Consider the following 18,792-nt stretch of genomic DNA (forward strand, 5'->3'; position numbering starts at 1 on the left):
AGAAAAATATTGATCATGAATTGCAAACTGAGCATGCGCAAAGTAATTCTGACCAATCAGAAGCAGCCATTCAGTGTTTTAGCCTAGAAACAAGGATTTTTATTTTACATCGCGAGGGAATGTATTACGACCTCTTATTGGTTCAGGTGTGTCATGAAATAGATTAAACAAAATCTATTTTCCGAGTTTTGCGCAAGAGAACAGGTGATTAGATTAGTTGATTTTCAGACTTCTATCATGAAGATTTTGCTGTCACCTCTCAATAAAAGCATTTTTTCAAGTTATTAATGTGAGAATTTGATATCAATTCCAATTGGAAAGTGAATTTTACTTATTTATCTGGTGTTTGAATAACAAATGTGAAAATCATTCTTTTGCTTGATGGACTGCGGCTCAAAGCAACCGCTTGGTATGTATGTACGTATTTATATATATATATATATATATATATAAGCCCGCTGAATTTTTGCAAAGACAAAAGTCTTGTTGCCTTGTCGTATGATGCACCAATTCCTAGATGACAGCCTTACATTTGAAGCATTACATACATTCTTTGCGATTTCTGATGACTTCAATAAATGTTATGAATCATTGCCAAACCGAATGGCTACCAAACTCATGAAAGCCATACAAGATATTAAATATGGATGCACAGCACTGATGCTATGCAACAATTTTACTCTCTGTACGCGACAAAACCGTTGTCTTGCCAAAATCTGACCTTTCTGTGTTCATTAAATCATCAATCTTTTTTCAGTGAAGCAAATTTATTTAAGTATATTAAATATAAATTTGGAGAGTTTTAGCTTTTAAATGAGACATTTTTAAAAAACAAACAAAAAACAATCGATTAAGTCAGGCTACAAGACGCTGTTTCTACAAAATGGATATAGCAACAAGACTTTTGCCAGAGATTTTATGTATGTATGTAATTTTATATATATATAGCTTATTTATTCTGTAAACGTTTGAAACAGAACACGATACATAATTTAATAAGAAATATCCTATCAGTTTAAAATGCATGTAACTTCTAGTGCTCCATTTGTCTTCCCTATATTTCCTGCACATTACAAATGATTATTTTCTTCGCCAGAAGCAGGGGAATAATACAGGGCAGAACATTGAGGTGTCAGTCTTACTGGTGATAGTGGTTATTGATATTGGAGACAGATTCTACATCATGCACAGGTAGAAGCGGGGTTGGAGGGGTGAGCGCAGAGATAACCGGGGCTCTTCTGGCAGAGCAGAAGGTGTTTGGGAGAGTCACTGGTCATACTTCACAAAAGGTCAAACCGAGAGCTAGAGACCAGCTCTGCTCAGTTCTAGCTGATGGCTGGATTGTCTGCCTGCAGATCTGCAGTCTCTGAGGGTTCGATGGGCACCTCTGGAGGATCATCTGTGGTGGTGCTTGTAGAGGTGTGAGCAGGGACCCCTTGCAATGTTGTGTCCCCCTGAATTTCTGTGCCGTCCTCATGCTCTTCGGACTGTACGGCTGACATGAGGTGTAGGGAGCCTGGGAGTTTAACGGGGCAGAATGCAGAGCCTGTTGGAATGAAGTTTACCTTGTTTTTGTCGGGACAGGAAAAGAGGGGTACGGATGCTGAGGTGGACTGCCTGGAGCTGAAATACAGTGAGTGCAATGTCACTGGAGAACACAAGTGTTCGAAGTGTTGAGATACAAAGCACAAGTACGAGACAGCTTACCTCATCTCCTCAAAGGCTTTAATCTTCTCACAACCTTCAGGCGGCTCTCGCTTGAACATGTAGCTGTTATTGGGTTTGGGTGACGAGGCGAATTTGGGCAGGGGCGAGCTACTTTCACTGTCTGTAAATATAAAGACATGCTTACAAAGGCTATTGGGACATTGAATCCACAGCACGTTCTTGATTTTTGTCAAGTGTTATGTCGTATGATCCACAATTTTTTTCTGTGGACCATATCTGCTGAAAAACTTAGCTATTCGCTTTTTTGCTCTTTCTGAAATGCCCCAAGATGCCGCCAAAGCCATGTCTACATGGTGAAACAGACGTTAATGTCAAGGAAGTATGTTTAAGTCATGCAACTAGATTGTGAGACGAATTTTGGATGTCGGGGAGGAGCTAATATTAGCCTGGGTTGTTATTGGAAGTTATTAAGATTCTGTGCAACATTGCAAGTGCTGACACAATTTGTACTAAAATAAAATCATTTGTGGCTGTCAAGTTGGTGAATGACAACACAATACAAAATAGAGGTGGACATCTGGGGGACTGTTGCAAACATTATATAAATACAATTGTATTGTATTTTTGCATCAATGTGAAGAAGACCAAGGAGATGGTGGTGGACTTCAGGGAGGACAGACGGCCCGTCTCCACCCGCGCGCACTGGAGGAGGAGCAATGGAAGTTTTTTCTTGCTACAAGTACCGCCTTTTCCAAGGATTTTACCGGGAACTGAAACACTTCCTGTCTGCTGAAGACGCAATAGGTCTGCTTCCTCCGGCAATTTTCCCGGTTGCGAAGCTGTGACTTGAGGAGCTTCGACAGATGTTTGGTGGAGCGCAAACAAATTAATTTGAACTTACTGGACGAACCTGGGACCTCGAGTATTGTATTTTGTGACATTTCATTTGGAATCCTAGAATCCTCTATTTTGAGATTGAAATAATATCAAGCTGTTTTTTTCATCTTTTTTTTTTAAAGATAGTCGGAAGGCAGGACTAAGGCAGACCAGATGGCACTAATCTTCAAGAAAAGAAAAATTCATGCATATAAAACTCTTACTCACATATGCTATTCGAGTCATAAAAAACAGGTTCTAACCTTTATCGGGATCATAGAGTAAATCCTCTGTGGAGTAAGGACTGCTCTCGTGTGATCCTGATGGACAGGCAGGTGAGGGGCAGGGTGACAGGCTGGAGCAACTGCTGGACCGTCCGGGGGCTGAGGGAATTTGGGTGTCAGTGCCTCTGGAGCTGCTGCTGCGCTGCTGGGGAGGAAAGGGTGCCCGGCGTCCATCGGGGACCTCTAGAGACTGCATTTCATGTGAACGACAGCAAAGAGACAAATATTTGTTGAACAAACCTTGGTGAGTTTTCATTCTTTAGATCATTTAATTTCTAAATGTCCTCCTCATTTGCTGCACTTTCATCGGCACAAACTCACAAGAAGTTAGAGCTATTCAGCTTTTGGTTGAATTTACAGGATGAGCCTGAAATAAACTAATGATATGAATAGCAAGAAAAGTATCGGTCGACAAATGGTTTAAACACCTGGAATTTTGCCGTTCATCTCTTTATTAGAGAGCTGCAAGTTGTGCAAAAGTATGTTAACATATAAAGTAGTGATAGACCGATTATCCGGGCCAATATTTGGCATTTTGCAGATTATCGGCATTGGACCTTTTTTAAATTTTTTTTAACTTTCAAGGTCGCAAAATTAAAAGCTGTTTTCTCTATCTCTCTGCAGTGCTGATGGACCCGCCTGCAGAAGCAGATTAGCCCGCCCACAGCACCATCTGATGGGTTCCTTGTGCAGTGGGTAACAACCAATCAACAGTATACTGCCTGTTTGCTTTTTCACACGCACTACATAGGCAACACGCAACAGACTTTGCTGAAATGTTAATAATGTCAGTCTATTACAACTCACAACTAAAAGAAAACTATTTGCCGTAGTAAACTTTAAAGAAATGTTTGTTTTTATACAACTGTAAGAAATGCAGGTGAGCCTGGGAGCTCTGTGCACTTTTTGTTTGACTTTTAAAACTAAGTTGTCGATTTTAAGATAAAAAAAAAAAAGCTTTAACATGTTGTAAATCACTTAAGTCGTTTAATAAACATGTGCTTAAAGGCAATTAAACTAAGTGAAGTTTTGGAGTTTTTATTTTTCAAAATTTTGACCCCATTTTCAACAAATGAATATCACTTCAAATATCGGTTATAGGCCTCCATGACTACTAATAATCGGTATGGGCCCTGAAAAAAGCATATTGGTCTATCACTAATACAAAGTAGAACAGTTTTATAAGTTCTGGCTTGGCACCTACTTACGTGCACCTCCGTGTATAACATTTTTATTAAGCTGAAAAAAATAAATAAAACATTCAGCCTTCCACAATTATACTATGTTATATATCACAAAAAAAAATGCTGCCAAGCATTGCCAAGCCTTAGTTTTTTTTTGTTATTATTTATTGCCCCCTGGTATGACATTTCGTACAAAAAAACCAGGCCAACTTTTACTATAAAACTTGACAAATAACAGACAGGAATATGACAGAGTGAAACGGCAACAAACTTGAATTCCTACCTTTAACTCGTCCTTCTCTCCGCTGTCTTTGATAAAGACCTTCTCTAGCTCATGGTTGATACCCTCCATGCTGCTGGGTACCCGAGAGATCGAAGGCTTTGACACCGTGATGTTGGACAGTGGCATCTGGGCTGACTTAGACATGGAAAGGCGCTGAAGCCCACAGAGACAGTGGCAGCCAACACAATAATTAACCAACACTTGTATTTATTTCATATTCGGTATTTTATATGTGAGAATATTAAATTTGATAAAAGAAGTCAAATAAAAAGGAGGGAGAATGAGAAATGCCAATGTATTTTTCGTATTATTCGTATAACTGTCACAACGTCTAGAAATTGCATAGTATTTCATTACAATGTGATAAGTTTCACATGATCAAAATGGGAGTTATCGCATTGAAGTTTGACTCTCGCATTTGAAAAAAACTAACCAAATTCCTGCCAGTTCAGGTTACTATTGGAGTCCTTTTTGTCTTGTCAAAACTACGCTGCTCTTCTATAATACTGTATAAAAAAAGGAATTAATTCATTTAAAAAAAATAACAAGACCTAGTGTTTAAAAAATGCCACACCAACCTATAGAGCAGGGATGTCAAACTAATTTTTGCCGTGCGCCAAATTGTATTTATCGATTCCCTCGAAGGGCCATTATGACTGTGAAACAATTTAAATGTTTAATCACCTCCTCATTTTATTACATACATTTTATTACAAAACAAATTGGCACATAACTAGTTTTGAAATCACAAGTTAAGAATAATAGTTTGTTCAAGTTACTGTTATAATGTAACAAGAAAAGGCTCACAATATCTATTATTATTTATTACATATGACAATTTCAACATTTTGGCACAGACTTCGGCATGCAATATGGAAGTTGACATGTTTGATTTACTTTTATGTGCCAACGTGGCGGGCCAGATCTGGCCCCTGGGCCTTGAGTTGGACACCTGTGTTATACAGGTTTCTGACAGTGACCTGAACCAGAAGGAATTGTTTGTGGAAGTGAAACTTATCACATTTCACATTTTAGAGTGGAACGTCTCACGTAATGGCGTGGCGCTAACATGAAAATGATCACGTTGTAACGTGAGATTTATTACATTAAAAGGTTAAATATATTTATACACAAATAAAGCATTGAATTTATGAAATGAATATAATGTGACCGTGTAGCTATTTTTTGTGGTGTGTCAGCAATATGCTTTTGTAGAAAAGTATATCAGACAAGAAGTTGCGACGGCATAAAAGATATGAAAAATGCTTCAAAAATCCTTGCCACAATTTTGATTTATTAGTTTGACTTCACCGAGTTCTTTTGTGAAGTTAATGTCTGCTAATAACTACTGATGTTTGTGTGAAATTTTGGAACATAATAATGAATATGTGAATGCTGGTGTTGGAGTAGCCACAATACACCTGGCCTAACCATAATGGTATTGGGTAGAAGTTGATTTAAAAAATAAATAAATAAATAAAAAATAAATACATAAAAAAAACATTTAAAAAAAGGTCACATATTGTATAGAAACATTTTAAAAAAAAACGAAAACAACAAAAAATAACCCCTCACAATTAAAAAAAAACAAAAAAAAAAACAATATTCATCTAAACTGCACAAATAAACTAAACCACCAGAGGCTGCTGAAAATGCACAAATGAAAAAAAATTGGCCATTTTAATTTCCTATCTACTTCATATATACACTTTCTATTTTTATACTGGGACATGACGATGACGATATTATGGCAATTTTAATATCATGATATTGCCGCTATCGTTGCATTCCTAATGACTAAGACAGTGCTTCTCAATTACTTTCTGTTACGCCCCACCCCCTCGCAAAAAGAAAACAATTTGCGCCCCCACCCCACTATCCACTCTCCGCCACAACTATAAATAATAGCATTTGTCTATAAAATAGTTATAGGTACACTACTGCATAACATTGTATCCTTGTTAACATAACGAAAACAAAAAAGAAGAGATATGTTTCAACTTACAAGAATAACATTGTTAACATTGTTTATTAGACTGTAAAAGAAAAGATTTTAAGTGCATCAATTTGTCTGAAATTAAAAAAAATATATATCTATGTTTAAACTGTAAACATTTTTGACAGACTTATCGCACCATTTGCTGCTGAAAATAAATTTAAACAAAATCAATAAATAACAAATTCAAATTGACTCAGGAGCACAATACATAAAACACATTAACCTACAAAATAAAAATGGAAAAAAAACGATTTCTGCTGATTTTTTTTAACCAATGGGCAATGAGAGCACCACTGCTAACTACTGGAGTGCATGTGCAATTTTACTTTAATGTAGTATGGCGGGGGGAAAAAAGCATGTTCCCACACACGCCCCCCTCAGCATTGCACCGCCCCCAAGGGGGCCGCCCCACTATTTGAGAAGCACAGGACTAAGAAAATAGGTTCATTGAGTCAAAACAGTATTACAGCAAAATAACATTTTACAGAGTCTAAAAACATGAAAGGACAGAGTGATCTACCTGGGACTAGCTGGATCTGGTGAGGTTTAAGTGATGGTGTTGTTCCCTGTCACAGCTTTGCTTGCACTGGAGCTGTGTCCAGAGCTTTACAGTGTGCTGGAATCACATTCATCAGGGGCGAATCGAGGAATTTAACTTCAATGGGTGCTCAGCCCCTAATCAGAATCATGATGAAAAAGAACACCTTACAGTTAGCATACAAATGAATCACAATCCAAAAACAAAAACGGTCAAATATCTCCTAACAATTTGTGAGATTTTGCTACAATCCTATTTTTTTGTCATCTTCCAAATCTGAATTCATATATATTTGCTCCTCTGACCTTCTCGGGACTTCTCCATCAATTATAAATATGTGGGGAAAAAAATCAGATTGGTAAGAACATTTTCATTATCTGTCAACCATCATCAACAAAATTACATGAAATAATCCACTCTTTGTAATTAATCTTAACTCTAAAATTTAATACACAGGATGTCAAAACAGAAGTCAGGGAGAAGTAACAGGAAAAAGCAGAGCAGCAACAAGAATAATAATTCAGCACTCTAATCTAGCCTTATTTTCATATTGGTGACTCTGTTTGTATCATTAGTGACATTCCACTTGCTTTGCCTTACCTCCGAAGGCAGTCGGTACTTCCCCAAAATACGGAACGCTGCCGGGTTGTCAAACCCACATCCAAAAATCTGAAAAGACACCAGCATCACATTACTAACTAAATTTAAATCCCTTGAGAACTTGACATGAAATATCTTCTCTTTTATACTTTGGAAACATATCCCGCAGAACTTGAGTGAGAGTTGCGTTGAACTAGCTCTTTATTTCCCTTGATGGAAAAGGAACATGCCTCGGTGAGAAAAGCAGCACAAATGAGTATGTGCTCATTTAAAACGTGCCCTAATTTAACTGCCTCTTGTTTGGGTGTTCTTTGGTAGATTGGGATATGAGACTTGAACAATAACAATGAACAAATAAATTTGTCATATATCAGCCATATTACAATTTATGGCACAATCCAGGCAAATTGCATGTTCAGTGTATCATCGTGGCGCTTTAAGTATGGACAACATGTTCACAAGTGCCAATCAGTACCTTGACTGTCAGGACCTGGGGGAAAGAGAAGGCCAAAATGAGTATCAACAACAAACGACAGCGGAATAAACCATTTTTTCATAGCAACACAATTAGTCAGTAGTAGCTCAGTCCACAAATGTTCTTTATAAAAACGTACTTGATAGAGTGGGAAAAAAATACTGTATTTCCAATCGTATATCATCTTAAAAAAAAAGGCACAAATCAGATTCCTTATGAAAGGAGACATTGTCTGGTTTGTTATTTTAAGTACCTGAATACTAATTAAAAAACATCCCAGCCATCAAAAACCAAGGGTGAAATTTGACAACAAGTACATCTTAATGTTTTCGGCCATTCTCGATAGTGTCAGTCAGCGAGCCTTTCTGAATTTTACCAAACTGCGTCGTCACAATACGCTAATCTGCATAACGATTGCCATACTGAGTTGCTCTGCCCATGACTTGGCAGCGGGGCTAGGTAGCTGGAGTCAGCCACTTTTTGAAACACGAACATGACAAAGGTAAAATGTAAGCAGAGTATTAATGTGTGTTGATCACTATAGATGTCTTTTGCTAAACTGACTGTAACAAATTTTGCTTGGACTATTGGACTTGGTTATTGTGGGCCAGCTTGCTTGACAGATTCAAAATCTGATTAGATAAGGAACCAGATCCGCTGCAACCATAGTTCATGTTACAAGGGCCAACATAACTCCTTCTGAAGGTCCTGGGTAGGTTAAATTGCCATGGCAACACATAAAGGCTGAAATCTGACTGGACAAAAACTTTATTTGAAATATAAATACCATGTGCTAAAAACAGCGCAGTTCAGAGGAAAAATGTAAAGATGTCTCCATGTAGATCGTATTCAAGAATCAAAGAAAGCTATTAGAAACGTCTTTGAATGAAATATAATTCAAATTGGGTGATTTTGCATCAATTCCAAGATATTATTCAAGTAAATATATGTTATATGCTTCACAAAAAATAGTAGTTGAAAAATGGGATTAATCCCAATTAATCACTTGACAGCACTAATATATATATATATATATATATATATATATATATAAAACCTGTTCTCTGTTCTATCCCAATGACCCAATTAAACATCTAACGAGCCATCATCAGAACAAGACTAAACATATCGTTAGTAAACAAGGATTTCATATATCAGAAAAAAAAATGTCGCTGCTCCTTCCTCTTTATTAAATCAAAGACGAGTAAGAAAATGTCCAAACTTAAACCTCGCCATGAATATTTCGCATTACAATTCGTCGTACTAATAATTTACATAACTGTACCGATTTTGATGATAAATGCTGACCTACTTCGTCTATCGTTACAAATAATCCTCACCAAAACAAAACGTGGCGTATGACGACAAATACTGGGAAGCAGATAACCCACTTGAGATTAGAATGAATTTACCGTTTAATGGTGAGCTAATACATAAACCGGATACATTACAACGTTGTCATGCTCCACATGGGTTAAACTAGTGTTTTTTTTTAAACTTTCATAAACGTTGCTTATCACCGCTTCATGCATAAATTGCCTTATTTACGATCGAGTATCGGTACTAGCGTCGCTCCATTTCAGTCAGAATGGCACTTAGCTTAGCACTATGCTATCAAAACGATGATAAGTACGTCGCGAAACACGCATTTACATTACCTTCAGATTCTGAAAACGGTAATGTGCGTGTTGGTGAGTTCCTGGTTATCAAGGGTGAAACGTCTGCGAGGACCAGCCAGATGTCCGGCTCCGGCCTGCCTGCACCCGGGCTGACGGGATTTGAGCGACGGGACGAGGTCAATCCAGCGTTGTTTCCAGCTAACGAGGAGGAATAGAAGACAGTTGGGGTGTGCTGCTTTCCACGCAAAAGGCTTCTACGGCCCCATGGCGCGCACAAGTCTGCAACTGGATCGCGGCGCAGGAGGACAAAAAACAAGATGATGAAAGTGACACTCACCAATGATGATGCACATTCAAATGAATTTCAATAGTTCCTGTTAACGTCATGCTGGTATCTTAAAACACACAACAATCTGACATTTAATCAAGCAAACTCACACACAAGATCATAACATTAAAATTATGATATATAAATATATTTAACTCACGCACCGAGCTCTTGTGTGACGTCAGTGGAGTTTTGACAGAGTTGACGACAGACGCCTAAAACGTGAATGGCTAGAAGGCAGCGATGACAAATAATCACTTTGATGTAGTCCTTGCTTATTGATTTTGGACCACTTGAGATGTGTCAATTTAAACGTTTATTTGGTTAAAGTGCTCAGAATACTGTGTACAAAAAAACTCTGGTAAAAGTATAAATACTGATTAGACAAATAATCATCAACCAGTTCAGGGTGTCCACCGCCTACTGCCCGAAGATGGCTGGGATAGGCACCAGCGCCCCTAGTGAGGAGAAGCGGTATAGATAATGGATGGATGGACAAATAATCATAAATATATACGGGGTGTACGGACGATTTAGCAAAATAGTCTGACTGACTTATTGAGCCACTATATTCATCAGGAGTGTCAAACTCATTTTTCTCACGGTCCACATCATAGTTTTGGTTTTGCTCGGACAGTGAACCCATATAATCATATTATTATCATTATTATTACATACACACAACAAACTGATGGATAACTAGTTTTTAAAATCAGAATCCAATAAAATGTTTAACGACCATTCACTTCATTTTAAAAGTGTGATTGGTAACAGAAAAAAAAAACACTTGCAATATTTAACGTTTTTAAAATTGACGCAATTTGCAATTTTGGTATTGTAGCAAGAAACGTGAAGTCGTGCATGATTTGCCTTCACTGGCCACATAGAATGTGGCGGGACGGATCAGGCCTTGGGTTTGACACATGTGATACACATGAATAAATTATACATATAAACAAATAAAGGCAACCAACCTACCAGAAATTAAGCATTTTTTTGTGTCAATACTTTTCCCGTGATGTCATGCAATTGGACACATTTTGTTCTAGTGCTTATTCAGTGTTTGAATAGAGCAGTCGTACCACAGTTACCACCATAATGACTAACATTAAAATATGGTAGCATAGTAGGTCTAAGTGTTCATGAAAACAATACATAATGCAAGAGACTAACATCATGTCCCAAAAAAGTTTACAATATAGCTGAACTGTACTTTTTTATTCTTCCGATCCCAACCTCCAACATGGCAGACAAACCAATAGCGATAACATAATCAAAAACTGACACAATGGGGACACAAAATACTTTCCCCTCTTTAGTTAACATACATAGTGCTCATACCAAAAAACTTTACACGTCACATTGTACATGTCACAGTGTTGTACCAATAACTTTGCGAACATTGTGAATTGAGTCACAACAAACAGCATACTAGTAGGGGTTTTTTTCCAGATAAAATGAGTTATTTCTGAATGCTCGAAGCCTGTTTTTTTTTTTTTTTTTTTTTTTAACGATGACAACGCATATGCCACGAATATTTTTCTGCTGCTCTTTTGTGTCTTGTGTACACTCAGCGCCACCCCCCAACAATTTAAGCACCATTATAAGGTAGAAATCTTGCGTTGTCCAGCCACAACTGGGTTTTGAACACACATACTATTTATCTATATGATACTATACTATACTATACTATACCTATACTATTTATCTATATGATACTATACTATACTATACTATACTATACTATACTATACCTATACTATACTATCGTCCTAAAAAAGGTGAATTACAAAATTATTACTAATAATCACGCAGCGTTAATTGATGGTTAAGAGTTTTCCTTCAAGTACTGTATAATTAGTGTTGACTGAAATGCAGTAAGGCACAGTAGGTTGACATAGTTTCAACATTAACATACAGTACAAATGGATTAGTTGGCAATTAGTAGATGCTTATGTTAAACCGAAAAATCTGAATGAAAAGTGAAAGGTTATTCATATATGTATAGTAAAAATAAAACAGTGTCCACTTCTCAGATTACGTGAGTGGTTGATCATTTATAAAGATTGCCAGCGAGATTAAACAATGCATGTACATCTTCATATTCGGCATGCGACTTTAAGTGGTATGGCATTACACTGTTTCAGGAAAAAAAAAGGTTTTGGCAATTGCATGTTATAAATGATTCCATGTGGTAACCAAATCGTAATTTTACTGCATGAAAAAGAAATATTTTGCAACACTATGAACCAAAACAAGCCAAGTCAAATCTAAAATAAAGGGAGATTAAAGATTGATTTGGCGAAGAATACAAGTTGTTGTTAGGATGCATTTTTTGGGGGCTGGTGATGAGCATTGTACTGCTACTGTACTTCAATATGTAACATCACTGTAATTGGGATGATTGTCATTATGACTGACTGACAATCTGTGCAGTGTGTACAACACCTCTCCTACTTTGTCTCGTCAACTAAAGCCCGTTGATAACTCTGATCAGGATATACAGTAGCAAATGCAACGAAGACACGTAAACCCGATTTTGATTTGGGTATGGAGAAAACTACGAGTGCTGTAAGACAGATTTTTCTAAAGTGAAGTCATATTGAAAATATGTGAGGTTAGAGTTCATGTCCTTGGACAGCAGTACATCAGGAATATAATGGAAGCCTCTCTGTATTGCCTGAACGTGAGGTGCTAAAGCGAAGGGGATGTCACCAAGGAGATCCGGGGCTGGTGAAGAAGCCTCTACTACTGAGGACCTATCTTCCAGGTTCATGGGCGATGGAGCTGTGCTTGTAATTGTTTCCATTGGTCGAGCTGGAATTGGACATGGTGACTGTAAAAATAGAAACAGAAGAGATGTTAGTCATGTGCTTTTAATGTGCCTCCTCTTATTGACACCAAAGCAATGCTTGTGTGGCTAAGCATGGTGATAAATATTTTGGCAATGACACTGATAAGGCTTGGTGCTGATAGGAGAATCAAAGAAAATAAATTGGGTTTTTTTTTTTTCAAATGCTGGGTCATCATTTGTGAATGTGGTGTTTTTTAGTGTTGTGTAAATATACACATCTGGACAGTGCACCTGTGCCATGCCACCAATGATCCTATTTCTCTCTCTCCCTCCCTCTGCGCAGCAGACCGAAAGAGAGTGCTGCTGACAGTATGCCTTGCTAAAAAGTTAGCAAGGTCGATGCGTGTTGTTTCAAATGAATGGACGGAGAAATTTAGTTTTGTTCTGGCTGCAGCCGATTCAGAACCAGTGTGCATCATATGCTCCGAAAACCGTCGCAACATTGCGAAGCGCCACTACGAAACAAAGCACCGCCCTTTTTTGCAAAGTTATCCGCTGACGTTTGAGGCGAGCGCACGCAAAAACATCGAACTTCGAGTGCAGTACAACAGATTTTTACATTTTCGTTTACATCCCAGCGGCAAGCAAACGAATATTCAGTAAAAGTATCGTGGATTTTGGGGAAACATAAAAAACGTTCAAGTGATGGGGAAGTTGTGAAGGAGTGCTTAAATGCGGTTGCTTGCACAAACATTATTTAAAGGAAAACACAAAGGCCAAATGTGTGAAATAATCTACCAAATCCCAATGGCCCTGACTCCGTTCCAACACAGATTTAAGTCACTGGCAGGGCAGTCACAAACTCATTTTTCTCATTAAGAGAAGTTAAAAAATATTCAAAAGAAAAGGTGGTGTTAAAGCTCATTTTGAATTAGTTTTTCATGAGGACAGCCATTTTTATTGATTGTGTACTGAACATGTTGACCTGTTTTACTTGGATAATTAGGCTTTCCGTTTTTTTTTAGGCTGATAACTCTTTGATATATTCGCACTTGATATATTTCTGCAGGAGATATTTTACTGTTTTTTTCTGGAAGTGGCAAACTTAAATTCCTGGAGCCACATTTTCTTGAATGTGAAATAAACGCCTTATATTTGTTTGACTGGCAAAGGTGTTTAATGGGAACATTGCTAAATATTTAGTATATAAGTGCGCTCTGTTGAAAATGACTAAATATTGAAACTAAATAAAAATGTGAACATAGGCTAGACTAAGGGAAGTTGGACTTTGGTTCGGACCTTTTAATTGGAAGAAATTTTAGTCGTGGACCTCTGTGACTTTTAATTGAATACCTCTGGTGTAGTGGGTAGCAGCCAATCAGCAGTAAGCAACCTGTTCGCTTTTTCACCTCGAGTCACACACACTACAGGAGGCAACAGGCAACCGACTTTGCAGAAATTTTAATGTCAGTATACTACAACTCACAACTAAAAGGTAATTATTTGCCGTAGCAAATTTTAAAGAGATGTTTGTTTTCATTCAACTATAAGAAATACAGGTGAGTCTGGGAGCTACGTGAACTTTTTGTTAGACTCTAAAATTAAGTTGCCTATTTTCTAAGAGCTAAAAAAGCTGTAACATGTTGTAAATCACTAAAGTTGTTTAATAAACATGTGCTTAAAGGCAATTATCCTAAATATAGTTTTGGAGTTGCTATTTTACAAAATTTTAACCCCATTTGACCCCTTTTTCAACAAATGAATACCGGCTTCAAATATCGGTTACCGGCCTCTATAACTACTAATAATTGGTATCGGCCCTCAAAAAAAGAAAATTGGTCTATCACTACTTTACACTTCTTCCACTGCTGCATCATGCTGCCTTTCATCCACTCATAGGCTTCTATTAAAAATTTTTACAAAATAAAAACGGCATTTGCTCATCATCATTCTGTCATTTTTTTTTCAAGCCGAACCAAATTGTAATCGTCAGTTAGTCAGTCCATATTATTATTTGCACTTTGCTTCAGCCAGTGAATTTCACCGTTTTGTCGTCAATCCGGCAGTCAGTCCCCCAAAAAAGAAAACAAAAACAAACATAAAAAACACACCACGGTCCAACAGATAATCAAATCCAATTTGATCAAATTGAGTTGTCCAGTATATACCAGTTTATCTACAACACACTGTCTTCCCATAGAACTTTATACATAATTTCAAACAGTGTTTGCCGATCCATGAACTTGTTTTAAGCACCTTTAGGAAAATTGGATTAAATAGAATGCAATTTTAATTTCATTTGACTGATTTCAGACAGCGTCACCATATTTCCTAGGCCCTCAACCTCAAATGTATGATGCATTTAGACTCAATTTAGCTGACTAAATTAATTTATAGTCCAGTTTAGTTCTGTCCTGTCGCGTTTTGTTCGTCCTCAATGTTTCGTTTCTTTGTTCCAAGTGCCTTGTTTGCCTTTTTGTTTGTTTTGTTAATTAAACTCCATTTAAGTTACCCTTGCCTTGGCTTCCCTGCGTTTTGGGTCCTCTCCTACTACCTCCTCCACCCGCGGAGCGTAACAGAATGCAAACGTGGACCCAGCGGAAGAAAGAATCTAATGAGAAGGGGACATACTTTGTCATCAAGAGAACTCGTACCGACAACTTTTCCTGTATTCGAACTACCCTGGACCAGACATTGTGGCATCTCTCCAGTTTTGAAGTTGGAAAAAATCCTCCTAAAACTCCCACACTAATAAGCGCGTCACCCAGCAGAGGGTCAACTTTACACAATTTGGCAGTGCTGGAGCAATACTGACCGCAAGGGACTGACATGGAAACTGCAGCTCCAAGCTTCCTGTGCAGTTTTCTCGACCAAAATTACATTGAAATTAAATATATTTGAATGGGGGGCACAGGCAAGTCAAAACATACCATACCTTAGCATGCATGCTCATAAAACATACGCTAGCATGAAGAAGACAGCGGGAGCAAGAATGAGTTTGGTTGTACTTTATTAAAGTGTGTCAGTCTTCATCCATAACATCAAAGTCCTTGTTTGAACACGGCCTATCGTCATTGTCAGTTTCCCTGCCGCATGAGCCCTCAGTTATGTTGCCAGCTTTTCTGACGACTCGCACAGCAACGCAAGCAGATAAATTAACATAACGGTACGTGATCACACAATGCCGGTGTAGGCATGGCCTTAGTCACCACACCACATCGCAACCAAAACTTTGACCCAACATCAACAGAACAACATACTAACATACAATGAAACAACCAAAACAAGGAACAAAGGAATACAATTAACATCTCTCTCATGCCATTCCATCCTGCAAAGCATTCTGGTAGTGCTTCACCCTCAGCCAATCAGATGGCTGGTTAGAGAGATGTAGCGGGTGGTGTGCTTTGGGCAGCGTCAGGTTTTTAGTTTTTTTTTGGGGGGGGGTGTCAGGGTTTGTTGTGTAAAGGTTAATCTAATCTGTGATGTTTCTTGCTTGCAATAACATTAATGATAAGACAGACGACATCTTGGACAGCAGCCCTTCTATCCAGCTTTCTCCCGCACGTACATACTGGTCTGTTGTCACCTGACTGTGGTCTCACACCGTGACTAATACAAAGTATATTGCACCCAGTCAGTCCAGCACTCTGTTGTCTTAAACTTTACCAACAGGTAGTGCTAACACACACAGTGTAATGCTCCCAGTCAGTCAGTCAGGTGGAGCACTCATGAAAGTCAACACGTACAGATTTTTGGAATTTGGTCCATGCATTAGACACTCCGCATTATAAGGCACCCCATCTATTTTGGAGAGATTTTGGGACTTTTAGTCGTGCCCTATGGTCGTGAAAATACTGTACTACTTTACTATAATTTATATTCCACCAAAGCAATAATCAGAACAGTATTGGGGGCACATATACATTTAACCATGAAGAAAATGTGTGACTTGACTTTCCTTCTAAGTGTTGTGAATGCACATTGCCTTAAGCCAGTTCATCATCAGAGCAGTACAGATTGTGCTGTACTTCCTTTATTAAATCCAAAACACAATACAATTACTCATATTGATTACCGAATTGAACAATGTGCATTAGAATTACATAGAAATTACTTTTAGTATGGTTTGAAGGTTACAAATGGAAAAATCTCACCTTAGATGCTGAGACAATAACATTTGTTGATGGTTGTGCAATATTCATCATCTGCATCTTCCGCCTCTGCTCTTCAACTGTTTCTCCTGCAAAGAAACAAGTCATTTCTTTAGATAATAAATCGAAGCATAAACAATGTATACTCTTGACTTCTGCATACTCGCAGTTCAGCAGCAGCATATTCACCTATTTGCAGATTTATTTCATTATTTAAGTCGGAAATTTTTATTTCAATTTGTCTTTGTGATTTATTGGTTTTGTGATTTATTATTTTGTAGGGGAGCCAAATCCCCGGGCAAATTCAAACCTTAAAAAACATTCCACATACATTTTCCAAAGACAAATATTTAAAAGTTTAAAAATATATAATATAAAAATAAAGTGCAGTGAAAAAGTATTTGCCTCCTTCCTTATTTCTGTGTTTTTTGCATATTGCATATCAGGCTTCAACCATTTCTCCAAGGGTCGTTGGCGTTTGTGGAATTAGGCTGAAGATGGAGCATTATAGTACATATCGCCCTCTCCTGGTCAGTAGGAGAAATGCTGTCGGTAAAAACTTCCGTATTTCGATTTGTGTCTCGTGCTATGTTCTGTTTTCGTTTTGGAATTAAGAATTTTAAATCATACCGCTTTTCGACGTTTCCTTTCTCATTTCAGACAGCGAACTAAAATAATAAGGTGTATTTCATTTGAAATGAAAATCAAATAACCAGTCGTTTTTCCATTTTTAATATTTGCTTTCAAACATCGTAGGTATCCAATGACCAAAAGAGACACTGACCCATCTGGCCCCCCAACGTTGAATCCGAAAACCTAGCTTCAAGACAACAAAGAATGTTTCTTACCAATGATCACAAAGCCTCCATCGGCATTCCTCTCTGACGTTGATTTCTTTGATTCTTTACGTAAACCCAGGAAAGACAACATGGTCGCCCTGTGTGTAGATATATATAAAGATTCTAGGTAAATTGACAGAAGAGTTTAATGTGTCAGATTTCATATTCAATAACCTCAAATACGTAAATATGTAATTACTTTAAACGTCTATGTTTGGTTTTACTTAAAACATCACCATTGTACAGCAAAACTACGTTCTAAAACGTTGAAAGTACTCCAGCACTGTCAGAATTGCTTTGTTGTGAAGCTGAGAAATTAACAGTCATAAACTTGTTTAAAATGTCTTTAAATGACGTTACGTTGTTATATGACGACCCTTTTTTTGTAACCAAGTCATAAAAGACGAAATATAAGAAATTATCTGAATTTATCTCTCACGTTTTAACTGTCTAGAATTACCGTGTTGTTGTGACCTCTGCGCTATCCTCGTCCGTGTAGAAACTACATTTACTACCCAAGATTCCTGTGATCACGATTAGTATTAAACTTGTTACAATAAATTATAAAAACGAAGACGACGCAAAAGCAAAAATTACTTCAACAAATGAGGTTTACGCTTTATCCATTTGAAATATTTTTTATAGATTTCTTCCTGGAAATGAAAGGTATCTTTAGAAAACCTCTTATTTTGACAAAGAAACTTTATTTAAACAATTTAAAATTTAAATTGAAGTATACCAAACATGTAGACAATTCAAAAATAGAAATGATACACAAATTCAAGAAATACGCCAGGGAGGTTACAACCGGTATTTTAAATTAAGTAAAGCTTAAATACAAAAGAAGATAGAGTAGGCAAACCCAAACAGTTACATAATAAATGTTTCTAATAATTTAAGACAATTTCCAGAGCTCTTTGTTTCATACAGACATAATATAGAAAGGACAAATTCAACAGAAGTTGGTTTCTCATGTATAAATTAGGATCTGTGAATATAGAATTGTGCGAAAATAATACAATTTATTAAATAAGTCAACCTATGTTAGCAAAAGCATTCTCTATAAGCGATACGAATGTTCCTTCCAAAGAGTTCCTCCGGAATTTAAATTTTAACGGACCATGATAATGACGTAGAGGAAGCTTGGGTAT

The 18,792-nt window shown here is 37.3% G+C and overlaps 2 protein-coding genes across 7 annotated transcripts; both read right to left on the reverse strand.

Annotated features, from left to right (window-relative positions):
* Positions 1-456: 456 nt before the first annotated feature.
* Positions 457-10,175, reverse strand: LOC148321041 (glucocorticoid-induced transcript 1 protein-like). Of its 5 annotated transcripts, none has more exons than XM_088319456.1 (9): positions 10,019-10,175; positions 9,566-9,811; positions 7,908-7,922; positions 7,433-7,501; positions 6,815-6,969; positions 4,296-4,448; positions 2,808-3,018; positions 1,708-1,828; positions 457-1,623 (listed from the first exon to the last, which is right to left on the reverse strand). In XM_088319456.1, exons 6-9 carry the CDS (start codon positions 4,437-4,439, stop codon positions 1,326-1,328), a joined length of 774 nt encoding a protein of 257 aa, XP_088175582.1. In that variant the 5' UTR covers positions 4,440-4,448; positions 6,815-6,969; positions 7,433-7,501; positions 7,908-7,922; positions 9,566-9,811; positions 10,019-10,175; the 3' UTR covers positions 457-1,325. The 5 variants fall into 5 exon arrangements, with proteins under 5 accessions (XP_088175582.1, XP_088175584.1, XP_088175585.1 ...); XM_088319458.1 differs by lacking the exon at positions 10,019-10,175 and adding an exon at positions 9,864-9,921 and having other exon boundaries at positions 9,566-9,724; XM_088319459.1 differs by lacking the exon at positions 7,908-7,922.
* Positions 10,176-11,057: 882 nt separating this feature from the next.
* On the reverse strand, positions 11,058-18,169 carry LOC148321042 (UBAP1-MVB12-associated (UMA)-domain containing protein 1-like). 2 transcript variants are annotated; one of them, XM_088319258.1, is made up of 5 exons: positions 18,102-18,169; positions 17,651-17,739; positions 16,806-16,891; positions 11,604-12,690; positions 11,058-11,549 (listed from the first exon to the last, which is right to left on the reverse strand). In XM_088319258.1, the coding sequence occupies exons 2-4, from the start codon at positions 17,730-17,732 to the stop codon at positions 12,415-12,417; spliced, it is 444 nt and encodes a 147-aa protein (XP_088175384.1). In that variant the 5' UTR covers positions 17,733-17,739; positions 18,102-18,169; the 3' UTR covers positions 11,058-11,549; positions 11,604-12,414. The 2 variants fall into 2 exon arrangements, with proteins under 2 accessions (XP_088175384.1, XP_088175385.1); XM_088319259.1 differs by having other exon boundaries at positions 18,081-18,143.
* Positions 18,170-18,792: the final 623 nt, after the last annotated feature.

The sequence above is a fragment of the Idiotropiscis lumnitzeri genome, chromosome 16 (assembly GCF_059441095.1).
Source record: "Idiotropiscis lumnitzeri isolate Australia: NSW breed Sydney's pygmy pipehorse chromosome 16, RoL_Ilum_1.0, whole genome shotgun sequence".
NCBI classification, from domain to species: Eukaryota; Metazoa; Chordata; class Actinopteri; order Syngnathiformes; family Syngnathidae; genus Idiotropiscis; species Idiotropiscis lumnitzeri.